At 40.0% G+C, this 13,311-nt stretch overlaps 1 protein-coding gene across 10 annotated transcripts in view; it reads left to right on the top strand.

The window, feature by feature from the left end:
• The window catches only part of LOC136833650 (delta(24)-sterol reductase-like), a 234,321-nt gene that overhangs the window by 118,778 nt on the left and 102,232 nt on the right, over positions 1-13,311 (top strand). For all 10 annotated transcript variants that reach the window (XR_010851557.1, XR_010851558.1, XR_010851552.1 and 7 more), the window contains 2 exons: positions 2,084-2,208; positions 12,660-12,806. Coding sequence is in view for 7 of the 10 variants with exons in the window: in XM_067095835.1 (XP_066951936.1) it covers positions 2,084-2,208; positions 12,660-12,806 (272 nt within the window). In the remaining 3 variants the exon portion in view is untranslated. The remainder of the gene's footprint in view (positions 1-2,083; positions 2,209-12,659; positions 12,807-13,311) is intronic.

Raw genomic sequence — 13,311 nt, 5'->3', positions numbered from 1 at the left:
AGAAACACAAGAATGGAGAAGTGATTTGACACCCTTACACCGACATCATCACAGCTATTAGTTGCTAAATGAAACGCATTTCGGAATTTCTTTTTTTATGTAAATTATCAAAGCTGAGTTTAAGAATTCAGCTTACTTTATTTATAAATGCAGGAAATTAGATGAAGTAAGGGTGTAATTTTGCCAGTATTGTATGTTGCTTTTGCCACTTCCAAAATGTCTTGTGGCCAGCACGATTGCTGTTGTTTATGCCAGTGTCTTGCACACAGTAGTAAGTGGTTGTCGTTATAAGAAACAGTGATGAATTCTTAGACAAGTCACAAGGTTTGTAAGCCTGATTTAATGCATGAAGATTCACGTTTAACCTAATGAACTTTGGCTTCTAGGCCTATTTATTAGTTGAAAGCTAACTCAGATATAATATGCATTATCAGTGAATCCACCGAAACTGAGACAGGCACAGAAAGCCTAGCACAATTTAATCTACTGAAAATACATCTTGCACTATACATGATGTATCTGATGAAAGCATGTTTTTGGACAAAATTTGAATGGCTGCATGATACACAAGGTTGGATGATACACGAGTATATATGCAAATTATGGTTCTTTTGTATGCTGTATATTTTTTAGTTTCACGGAGTGTTTTCGTTGGAAATAAACTGTGCTTCAGTTCCTACATCCAAAAAATCCAAAAACTGAAATGACATGTTGGCACTGCCCTCTTGGCCACTCAGGAACCAATGGTGGCTAATTCAAAAGGATCATGGACCATGGGAGTTGCCAGACCACAGAATGCCGGATTTAAGAGGTCAGACTGTACTATAGTATTAGAAGACCCTTCTGATGTAGACACCAATGACAGACTTTATATATGAAATTGGACACCCTTCCCTTACGTTAAGGCAGCGGCCTGCCTTTTTAGCTTTTGTGTAGGTTGATATAACATGTGCGTTTCTAGCAATGAGGAATTCAAAGAAAATAAAGGTAGTCTCCTTGCTGACGTCAGTTGCAAAGTTGTGGAGTGAATTAGATTTCAGGGCATCTGCTAGTTTTCCTGCTAGGTTTCAGTTCAATACAAAAATCACTGATCTTTCTATAATTGTCTATGATATGTTAAAAATTCGCAATGCCTTATCCTTACAAAGACTAGACTACTTAACAGATTATTAGAAGTACAGTATGCAGAATCTTTTCCCCAAAATTAACCCCATAAAAACTGTTGTTAAAGGAGTGGGCCAGTAAAGGGTTTTTCACAAGAATGGCAGATTAAAAAATATTAATGATTTTTGCTGTCCAAGGTTGTAATTTTTTCACAATTCATAGTTTGTATTAAAAAAGTCTATCCTAATTGAAAAGGCAACTGCAACTTTCACTTTTTGTCAGAGTTTTGTTCAGTCTTAATACTCATAATATAGACAAAGATCAGATACAATGCATGTGTGTTGTCTTGTTTTCCTTATGGTGATGAATGATGGTCTTATTGTGCACATCTGCCTGCGAGACTTAGTATTTTTCTTTGCTATTGCCAGGGGAAGATCCATGGGATATATATCACTGCTTGAAAAATGTAGGATTTCTGAACAGAGCAAATTTTTACTCTACTGTATGTATGTAGAAAAAGACTGTTGGGTAGGTCATCTTAAAAGAATGGATGATAGTCAAATTCCAAAGAAAAATATTGCATAGAGGAATTCAAATACAAAAGCTGAAAGACCTCTTTTGCATTACTATGACTCTGGGAAGTGTGATCTATATCATTACAAAGTTGTCTTGAAAGAAAGTGCATAGGAACAAGTCTTTGGACGTAAAGTGTTTGAGAGGTGTGAGATGTTAATGAACAAAAGAGGAGTGAGCAGAATAGGCATGCTGAATTGCAGGATATACTCACATGTTGATCATTCGTTTTATCTATGCGTGTGCTTGTGAAATACAAGTAGAATGCTGTAATCTGTTGTAGGTGTGGTACTATAAATCATATAAGCAAATTGTATTTAACCCTTTTTATTTTGATTAAGATAAGGTTTTTTGTTATTACTGTCATCACAGTTCTTAATTCTTTTAAATCAACTTGAAATTACAGGTATTTCAAGATATAGTTCTTCCAATGAATGAGTTGGAAGCTCAGATCGATAAGTCAGAAGAACTATTTGATATTTATCCCATTTTGGTGTACCCATGCCGCATTTATGATCATGGACCTCATAGGTAATGAAAGTTTATTTTTTTTTAAATGTTGATTTAGCTTTCTCTTCATAAATTTGGTTAACTATAGGGTCTCAAAAGGGAGTGCAGTATTTTTTATTATCATATTTAAATTTACAATGGTACAAGTGTCATGAAAAGCCTTATATTATGAAAGAAATTAGTGCCAAAGTATTTTTTTCCTTCACTTCAGTAGGAATTTCTGTCCTTTATCTCAGCTTCTCAAATGACATCTCTCCTTCCACCACCTTTTTAGGAGCTCTTTTCATGATAACAGGAAATTTCATTGATATAATGAGTCCTTCCCAAGAACTAGCAACTCTTTCCTATCTTTTCAAGTACTGTATAGGTGAATGTGTAATCTTGTAATTTCACTTGTAATTTTCTCCTCCTCGAATTTCATATTTCAAATGCACCTTTTGATTCCCTCTTATTTTAGTGTATAAGTATAAAATTCTTGAAAATCCATTGCAACTTATTAATATGTTCTTTCCTGGCGGTAAAAGCTTCTTTGTTATTGATACTCCTGGTCTTTTATTGAAACTTTTATTGTACTATATCTTTCAGCAGTCTTACACCATTTTCTTTTTCCATCTTTTGTAATCTGTTCTCATTTTATTTTTATTCTCTTAAAAAGATTTTTTTGTGTGCTAATGGTGTTATGTGCATTATTACACTTTGTCCACCTGCATTTCATTTTTAATCTGCCCTCCAACTTCAACCGCTTCAGTTTCTTCCCAAGGTCTCAATAATTACTGTACTTTAAACATGCACTTAACTCATTAGAGAAAATAAAAACATGACAATATTTTTAAATAAATACTGTTTTTTTTATACAAACCATTGTCTTACATAGTTCCTAGGTTAACTTGAAGTCATGGCTATGTATCCATTCACTAAGTGTTGACAGGAACCTCTCTTGGCAAGTTGGTAATCTTTGTGTTCCTTCCCCTGCTCTCTGTTTTATATATAGGTTTGTAGGAGAAGGATGTAGCAGTATATAGCCAATCAAAGGGGAGGAGAGGGGAGTAAAGGCCTCAGACCAAGGCAATGATTTGCATGGACATAACAGAAGTTTTCATATAAATAACTTACCAAGTAATTACATAGCTATAGTTTCTAAATTGCACATCTGCTTTTATTTAAAAAATCGTGGTAGTGCTTCGATTGTTTAGTGTAGATGACAGGCCCCACCCACCACTGGGAATACTGGAAATGACTTAGCAGATAGCCTTATTGTGTTTCTGCTGGCTCTCAAGTAACATCGGGAGTTTGCGGCAGCTTTTGTTTACTGATTTTTGGCTGTAGGGCTGGATTTCCAGTGAAGTACCACTGTATCGCTTATTTGAGTAGCCTTCAAGCTTTAATAGCTTTCAGGATCATTTTTCTAGTTCTTTGGTTATTATGTGTGATTCAAGTTCACCTAGTTTCGCTGTTGTAGCAAAAGTTGCAAAACCGGATTAATCAAATCTTCATATGATTCTCATACAATTTGCAGTAAATGTACTGGGCAGAAATATAGTAGGGAGAAAACTTGTGCTAAAGGTAATGATTAGCAAGAGTAGAAGGTACTTTAATCTCAACTAGACAAGTTAGAGAGGGATAGAAAAAGGAAAGCAGCCTCTAGAGCTGAGAAACGATCTTCCCTTAGCCTAGAATTCTACCCTAGCCTAGGTTAGAAGATAGCTCTGCTATTCCTTCAATCCTTCCTAAATTTTCTCCTGCTACTAGCTTTTCTACTTTTAATCCACCTACTCCCTCACTTCCGAAACCAATGCCATTGCCAGTCTAGAGTCTATGCTTGACAAGAAAATTTAACCTACTAGTGAAACAGTAGCAGAGTTTGGTGTGTCACTGAAGGTGTTTATGGGAAAATGTATTCAGACAGCACCACTTCCCGCAACGTGACAAGTGATAGTGTTGTGGAAGTGAAGGAGGTGGCTACTTGTCGCGCTGGTTCTCCTAGGTGAAGGTCTCTGTCCTGCCCCCCTGAACCTGGGAGAATACATACCAGAGGTCCAAGGGAGGCTGGTGGTGTCTGCCCACGGGTAGTTGCCCCTCAGTTGGACCCATTACACACACCCAGGTTTTAACAGACAGCCACTGGAAAGGTGTCTTATTGGATGTGCACCAATTATCTTCCAGTATGGCACCATTCCCCAAGTGTCTGGCGCCAGCTTCTGAGTGTCCAGCACCAGCTCCCGAGTACTGGTGCCAGCTCCTGGGCGCCCCGTGCCGCAGATGTTTTCTTAATTCTTCAAGGCCACTGAAGAGACAAGCAGATGACAGTTGCCATTCTCTGCTTCTTGTCTAGCGGTATTAAGAGGCTAGCTGGCTCCCACAGCCTTCCTGTAGTTTCACTGTGAATCCCTCTGTCTCCTCCTCAGTCCAATATCCTGGAGCAGCGCATACAGGCAGTCCCTGGTTATCGGCAGGGGTTCCGTTCTGACAGCATGACAATAACCAAAAATTGCAGAAAATCGCCGATAACCAAAAATCAGCACCTCTGGTAGGTATTTATTGGCGCCAATACCCAATTATCGGTGCAGATAAGCAGAAATCGTCAATTTTCTTCGCTAGACAAGTGTTGTAAAACCAGATCGCCAATAACCAAGCCTGCTGATAACCGGGGACTGCAACCTTACTTGGCCCCTAAGCACCAAATGAACCCTCTCAGACAAGCGCTCCTGAGCGGCGCCAATTCCCGATCACCCGGATTCAACTCTTCAGTATTTGATTCCCATCTCTGAGCGCCAAGCACCCACTCACATACTTTTTTTCTACTCTCAGTCTGTTTAAGGAGCAAGGCAACCTTCGCCTATAGTTCAAGACGAGCCAATGTCGACCCCTTTTAAGCAACAGTTAGTGTCTCGGAGTCCTGTGCGTTGCTGGCAAGGACATTTGAGATTCGAAATTATGACTTTGTTGAAGAAAGCTCCCTCCTCTGGTGCTTTATTCGTCTTCCAAGAAGTCGCTCAATGAGTTGGGAGATTAGCTTTCGGCTAAAAGGGAGCAAGGCAAAGCGCCTTTGGTCTTTCCTTCCTCTGACCTCATCGATGTTCTGTATTCTCATCAACCAAGATAATGTTTGCTTCGAAGGAACTAGACCTCCTTGTCGAAGATCTTCTTAAGATTTTTTGAAGTTCTTAGCTTTCTTGACTGGTCAGCGGGAGGCATTGCCTCGGTTTGTCCCGGAGTCCTGTCCTGTGTGGATAAGGACATTTGAGATGGCTTTTAGAGCTTTCCGCTTTCTTTACTTTTGGAGTCTTAAGAAGAGAGACCTCTGGTGCTCCTTTACTACTAAGGGGGTCACAGAAACCAGCCCTGTTATTTTTGCCTCTGGCACAACATCACCTCTTCCCTCAGGACACAGTTTAGTGAATTGCATCTGATCTGCAGAAGAATTTGACGCAAGTCTGGATTTTGACAAGGCCACTGTTATGTCCATGCCCAGGCTTTTGTGGGTTTTATAGACTTTTTTAAGCTTATTCTAAGCTTGCCAGATGTTTGCTCTTGCCTACTAGTCCATCAGTTTCCGCAGGGCATTTAGTCCACGTACAATTCCGCATATGTCTTTAGTCTGTACGAGTTGTCATCAAGCTTGTGCAAGGCGCTATCAAGTCTACATAAGACATCAAATCTGCACGGTTGTCAGAGAGTCCACATGGCCAGCTGTGAGTCCACATGGTTGTCTGCGAATATGCATAGTTGTTTGCAAGTCCGCATGGTTGTCTGAGTCCGCATGGTTGTCAGCAAGTCTGCATGGCCAGCAGTGCCCTTTTTCTCTTCGTACAGAAGACGAAGTTCAAGATGGAGATGAACCAGACAGTCCTGTCATCCATTCACCAGGGTGATTGGACAATAACCTTGGACTTGCAGGACGCACACTTCCATGTGCTCATCCATCTGGGCTCCAGAAAGTATCTCCGATCCATCTTCTGGAACAGGGTCTTCCAGTTTCGGGCTCTGTGCTTTGACCTCTCTTGGCCCTTCAGGTCTTCACTCGAGTTCTCACTCCTCTTGCAATTGGCTTCATTTACTTGGCATAAGCATCAGTCTTTTCCTGGACGACTGGCTTCTTCAGTCCCATCAAAGGAGAAGTGCACGGAAGACTTACAGAAGACTCTTCCGACTAGAACTGGGCATCCTTAATCTGCAGAAGTCCCAGCTGACCTCAACTCAAGAGATACTCTATTTGGGGATGATTCTTAACTCTCGAACTTTTCCGACTTTTCCTTCCCCCCAGAGAATCGCCTCCTGCCTTCAGACATTTTGCAGTTTTCTCTCCCTCTCGTCTTGCTCGGCCTGTCAATGGATGAGCTTTTTTGGGGACCCTGGCTTCCATTTAGACATTCATCAAGCAGGGCAGACTTCATATGAGAGCTCTTCAATTCTACCTAAAAGCCAATGGGGACAGGAAAACACAGCCGGGCAACTCGTATTTTCCATTACCCTGGAAATCAAGTCGGTCCTGCAGTGGTGGCTGTCTGAAGGTAGACTTTTGGAAGAAAGGAAAGTCCCTTCTTCCTGTGAACCCTTACCTAGACTTTTACTCAGACGATCAGATCTAGGGTGGGGAGCCCTGCTGGGAAATCTGGAAGTTTCCGGGATGTGGTCCCGGAACAAAAGAACCTTCACATAAATGTCAGGGAGTTGAAGACAATCCTCTTTGGTCTTCAGTTCTTCTTGGCCATGATCTACAACAAAACCGTGGTAGTCCAGGCAGACAATACCACGGCACTGATGTACATTCAAAAGCAAGGTGGCACTCATTCCTTCTCCTCTGCTGGGTGGCAAAGGATCTTCTCCTATGGGAAGATCAAAATCAAGTGGTGATGGTCACTCAATTTATTCTAGGGAAATTAAATGTTTTGGCAGGAACTGAGCTGTCAGAAGCAGGTCCTTCCCACCGAGTGGACTTTGGATCCTCTGACCTGCCTTGATCTTTGGAAGTTATGGGGCAGACCAACTTTGGACCTGTTTGCCACCTTGAGGAACTGTCATCTTCCTCACATCTGTTCTCCAGCCCCGGTCCCTCTGGCATGGGTGACAGACACCATGCTTCAAAACTGGTCCAACCTGGATCTCTACATCTTTATGCCCTTCAACATGGTCAGGGAAGTTTTGAACTAATTCCAGGCACACCACAACATTACGATGACCCTCATAACTCCGTTCTGGCCCCTGAAGGAGTGGTTCCCAGACCTCCTTCAGTTGTTGGTGGACTTCCCAAGTCTCCCCCAAAAACTATGTCTACTCAGACAGCCCCACTTCAAGAGATACAACAGAGTGTTGTCCTCTCTTGCTCTGACAGGCTTCAAACTGTCCAGAAACTTGTCAGAGCAAAAGGATTTTCAAGAGTAGCTGCAGAGGCTATTACAAGATGCAGAAGTCAGTTTTCTTGCCATGTCTACCAGGCCAAGTGGGCAGTCTTCCATTAATGGTATAGCAGACATAACGTCTCTTCTTCTGAGACATCTCTGACTCAGATTGTGGATTTCCTCCTTTATCTGAGGAACTCTGGGGGTTTGTCGTCCTCCACCATTAAGGGGTATCGAGTCATGCTTAGCTCTGTTTTTAAGCATAGGGGTCTGGATCTGCCTTCAAGCCCAGATCTTAACAACCTTATCAAGTCTTTCAGCTCATCCAGGCAGAAAAAGATCGACTCAGTCTCTTGGAACTTAGATGTAGTACTGAAGTGGCTAACAAGCCTCTCATTCAAACCCCTTTGTTCCGCTTCTTTAAGGGAACTCGCTTGGAATACTCTTCTTTGTCTCTTTGACTATTGCCAAACGTGTCAGTGAGCTTCAGGCCATCGATAAGAGGGTAGGATTCTCCCAAGGAGACGCAGTTTGCTCCTTTACTCTCGGTTTTTCTAGCCAAGAATGAGGACCTGTCCAAGCCGTGGTCCCATTCCTTCATCATTAAGAGTTTAATGGAAATCCTTGGCCCAGAAGAAGAAGAAAGAGTTCTTTGCCCCGTTAGAGCCTTAAGGTATTATTTGAACAGGACCAAGATCAGAGGGTCATCCAGCAACCCGTGGTGTTCTGTTAAGAATCCTTCTCACCCTCTTTCTAAGAATGCACTGTTGTTCTTTCTAAGGGACCTGATTTCTGAGGCACATTCTCGGATTCAGGAGGACTTTTTTTGTCTACTTTCAAAGTGAAAGCTCATGACATCCAAGCAGTTGCTACCTCATTAGTTTTCAGGCACAATATGTCCCTCACTTCCATTCTGTAATCAACCTACTGGAAGTGCAATTGAACTTCGTGTCTCACTACTTAAAAGAAGTTGAAACAGTGTTTGAAAATTGCAGTACCTTGGGACCATTATCAGGGACTGGTATGGTATTGGGGGACAAAGCATAGATAGCTCTCTTCTTCTCCTTCTATCTCTATGCCTTGAAGGCATTGAGCCATGGGGAGGCAGGGGGGTACAATGTACCTGGAGTACACACCAGTCTGAGTGGATGGGTTGTGGTCTTGTCTTGGTGTAGGTAACAGTGTTGTCTGGTTGTTTTTTATATTGGTACTGCACCCAGGGCAAGAGCACTTATATATGCTTTGCTTGCAAAGCTCCCACTTAAGTAGAGGCACCCCATGGTTTTACCGCCACGCCACTACAGATTAACATGAGCACCAACCAGAGGCAGTATTCACCTGCAGTAGCTCTCTTACCACATAAGGAAATGACAAGCGTTGTTTCAGTGCTAGCAATTTTTCTATTTCAAAGTCATTACCATGCCTTAATGTTTTGAAGTAGAATATGTCCATGTATCCCACCCTCCTTTCAGTGTGGGGTTCAGCTGTGTAATTACTTGGTAAGTTACTTATATGAAAATATTTTCATAATAAAATTAAGTTTCATATATACTTAGCAAGTAATTACAGAATCAGAGCCCACCCTCCTCCCTTTGGATGGAAATAAGGGCACAAACACAATGAGGCTATTTGCTAAGTTGTTTTCAGTATTCCCAGTGGTGGGTAGGGCCTGTCATCTGCACTAAACAATCGAGGCGCTACTGTGATTTTTTAAATAAAAGCTGCTGTGCGAGTTAGAAACTACTGTATAGTTATGAAATTACTTGGTAAGTATTATATGAAACTTAATTTTATTATGAAAACAGAATTTTTGAAAAAAATGCTTTATATATAAGGGGAAGTCTGTTTACTAGAGGGAAAGGAACCCAGATGTTGGCAAGGAAAAGAATAAAGCTGGTCCTACAGGTTGCCATTTATGACTGACCAATGCTCTTTCTGTAGGAAGAGCTTATGCACTGGACTCTGAGGATTTTATTTGTTCTCTTTCCGGAGATGAGGTCTTGAGTGCCTTAGATTGGTAGTTGTCCTCGAGAAGAGCAGCCAGCCAGAAAAAAGATACCCTGAGGGAAGCAAAGGTAGTACAGTACGTATGTTATGCTCTGGAGAGAAAGTAATCAGTAGTCTTGTACAATAGTTGAATCTCTAGAGAGTGAGGACAAGCTGTGATTGGGGCCACATACGCATAGAATCCCAAGGAACTGTGAAGATGTTAGCATAGGAAAATCAAAAGTGAAAGATTTATCCTATGGTGAGGAGGGATGTATGGGAGATGTATGAATAGTTGTAAGTCATTCGTATGTTGGGATCTAGAAACGTATACCAGGAGATTATCACCAGATTTGAAAACCATTAAAATAACTAAGATTTTTTAAAAATCTAATGAATCTGGTTCAAGGAGCTTTCTAGAGGTTAAAACATCAGGGAAAAGTGTCTTGGATGACTTGTGTGCATAGAGTATGTTTTTCACAGAATGGTGTTAGGTAAGGTACATTAGTGACAGTAGCTTTATGTCTGTGTTATTAAATCATGAAATATGCATTAATATATAAAAAAAGTTTTGACATAGGAAAAATCTACTTTTGGTTATTGGTTCTGTACAATTGTTGTCGTACTATATTTTCCATTAAACTGGAGAAAAGTTTGCTTTTATGGCTTTCATTGCTATATTGTTAGGCAGGATAACCGTCTCCTTCAATGGTTTCTGAATCCTTTTGGAGAGACCAAGTGCCATTCAGTTTTGGGAAAGGCCTCTCTGTCTCGAAACTTGATGTGCTCAACCTCAGTAAGTTTTCCTTTCATTAATGAGGTATTTTCCATCTGGTGAAAGGCTGCACATTGAGGTGTCTCGCCAGGGGTTGTTAGTATCATTCTCAGGGGCATATATTGGTGCCCGTACTACATTCTGATTTGAGATTTTATGTTCAAACCTGGTCTCAGTTGTTACCAGTCGGAGCTCTAGGAGTGAGTAGCTGTCTCTTATTATCCAATTTCATTGGGGATCTAGACAACTGATTCAACTTCTTTTTGGGATTAGGTTTTTTATTACCCTTTTCCGTGACCTAGGATTTTCGGTGAGAAACCTAACTCTGCCTGGGCAGACTGTGCAGCCTCTCAATTCTCTAGTTTAAAGGATGAGAAATTTTTACATATCACACCCAATTCTATATCTAGGACAGACCTGAATTCTTCTTAGGAATCATGGGTGGCATCTCACTGGTGATGCTCAGTAGCAAGGGAGTCCTCAAAAGAGCTACACTCTCTTGGGGTCATCCTTGGTACTTGTCGGGAATTTTACCTCCAGTGCACTAGTTCTGAGTCGAGATGTTAGTTGACTTGGGATAACCTGGCCTGAAGGGCAAAAATCTGCAAACATCAAACAGAAGGTCCAGCAAGATTCAGTTGGGTTTTTACAATTTTATTACAAAATTAGACTCTGAAAATTTAACGTACATTAAGCTAAAGTATAACTGTAAGGACCACGTGGTTGGCTACAAGGCACACAACTCCAAAAGAAAAGTTTCACAAATTCTGTAAAACCTGTGATATTGGTCTCGGAAAGTTACAGTTTCATATGAATCTAATTTCTGAATCATCTGATTACACTTTGACTGAACATCAACTACACTAAGCCTCGGATGGCAAAAACACAAAGTGATTAGAGGTGAACACCTCATGGACTCTTTACAACAAAACCGGCTCTTGGCTGAGAGGCACAATGATTACACGAGCCTACCTCTGGTGGTACCCTGCATCACTCTCCTCCCTACATATGTCTCATCCCTTCTCATCACATGACCATACCACTTCAGTCTTCTTTCCTGGGCCTTCTTTGATAGGTCTATGACTTTAGTAGTTGTTCATATTCTTTCATATTTGATCCTGTCCATTTTTGTTACTCCACACATCCACCTGAGCATTTTCATCTCCACCGCATCCAATTTCTTCTCTTGCACTCTCTTTGCCAGCCATGTCTCTGCTCCATACATCAAAGCTGGTCTCGCTACAGTCTTATACACTCTTCCTTTAACCTTTATATTGATTCTGTGGTCGCACAAGACACCTGACATCTTTCTCCAATTTTTCCGTCCAGCCTGCACTCTGTGTGTTATTTCTCCAAAACTAAGTATCTACTGTATATGGAAATTACCCTTAACTAAATCAAGGCCCTTGAACACCCCAGAAAATTAGAGATATTGTCTTTACTCAAAACTGCAACATAAAAACAGTTCATACAGTACTAAGGGAGAGCTGAAAAAAAAATATAAGAAATTATAATCTCATAAATTATACTTTGACTAGCTATCACAAGATATAGATGTATGATAAAATAAATGTAATACAAAAAAATTTTCCATATACAAACTGTTACTTTGTGGTAAGTGCCCTCCTTACCTCTCATTTATGCAGCTGGTACAGACTATACAAAGAATAGCTAGTTACACTACTAGAGGCACTCTCAAATTTAGATGCATACTGACACAGGTGGAAATGGAGGAGACTAATATTCTTTTAGGGTCAGGAAATTGCGCCAACACACAGGCTTTTGTAAAGTAATGGTTTTATGAAAAGCTAATCTTGTTTTTAAAAAGCTTCATCAATTTTTACGATAGAGGACCCTAAGTTAAATGTCCATTCATTATCAGCTTGAAGTTGATGTCATTTAGGCTTGTGAATGGTAAGAGGCTACAATGAGCTCTCTACTTATGAAGTTTAGACAAAGTGAATAAAACTTGGGAGAAGAAAAAAAATTTAATTTTACCAATCACTTCTACCATGCTTTATATTATTTTAATGCATGAAAGTAGTTTATTTTGATGTTCTATAGGTTTTACTTCTTGCTATACAACAGTTTTTTATGCATGCAGTTTCATTGACATAACTTCAGTTTTTTATGCATGCCGTTTCATTGACATAACTTAAATCTCATAGGTAATTATGTTGTTGCTCATAAATTTTAAAATAAGTAAGGTAATATAATGGATTTGCTTATGACTGAGGAACAGTATTAAGTTTTTTTCTGAATTGCTAAGGCAATACAATATTATACAAAAGATTTTAGTTGAAAGAACTAGGATGTTTCCATTAAATGTAGCCTATTCAAATGCATTTACTAATTATCATTGCATTCATCAGTGGTCAGTTACGATCTCCGCGTAAGGATCAGATGGTTCCAGGTGCTAACTATGGAATGTTCAATGACTTAGGAGTATATGGGGTGCCTCGCTTGGTAAAAGAAAGAAAGCCATATGATGCTGTTGCTGCCATGAGGAAAATGGAAAGGTAAGTAATAAATGTAGATTTCATATGTTAAGAGTTGTATTATTAAGGCCCATTTAAAATGGGTGGAAAGACACACACAAAGTAATTTTTTAAATAATAATAATAATAATAATAATAATAATAATAATATGATATATAAGTAGAAGACCCTCTTTTAAAAAATGGAATTAAATGTGATTGGTGCTTTCAATTTGTAAAGAGATTTTCATTCATTCATGTGATTCCAATTTCTCTGTTACTGCATTCTGCCAGTAACACGTACATTTGTCATTTGTGGAGAGGTAAACATTCTTTGATGGGAATTCTTTTAAAGTAACTGTTTTATGAGGAAGTGTAACTATATTTGAAATGAAATATGGGCCATCCAGAGTTTATTATTCTTTGAGGTGCCCCATGAGTAAGACTTTTCTTGCATTCTGAACACAACACTTGAAATGTTCCTCTTGCCCACCAACATCAGACAGCCATATAACCATGACCTAACAAGACCCACATCTGATAATAA

This window comes from Macrobrachium rosenbergii, chromosome 4 (assembly GCF_040412425.1).
Source record: "Macrobrachium rosenbergii isolate ZJJX-2024 chromosome 4, ASM4041242v1, whole genome shotgun sequence".
NCBI classification, from domain to species: Eukaryota; Metazoa; Arthropoda; class Malacostraca; order Decapoda; family Palaemonidae; genus Macrobrachium; species Macrobrachium rosenbergii.
This window is presented reverse-complemented; position numbering and strand designations above follow the sequence as displayed.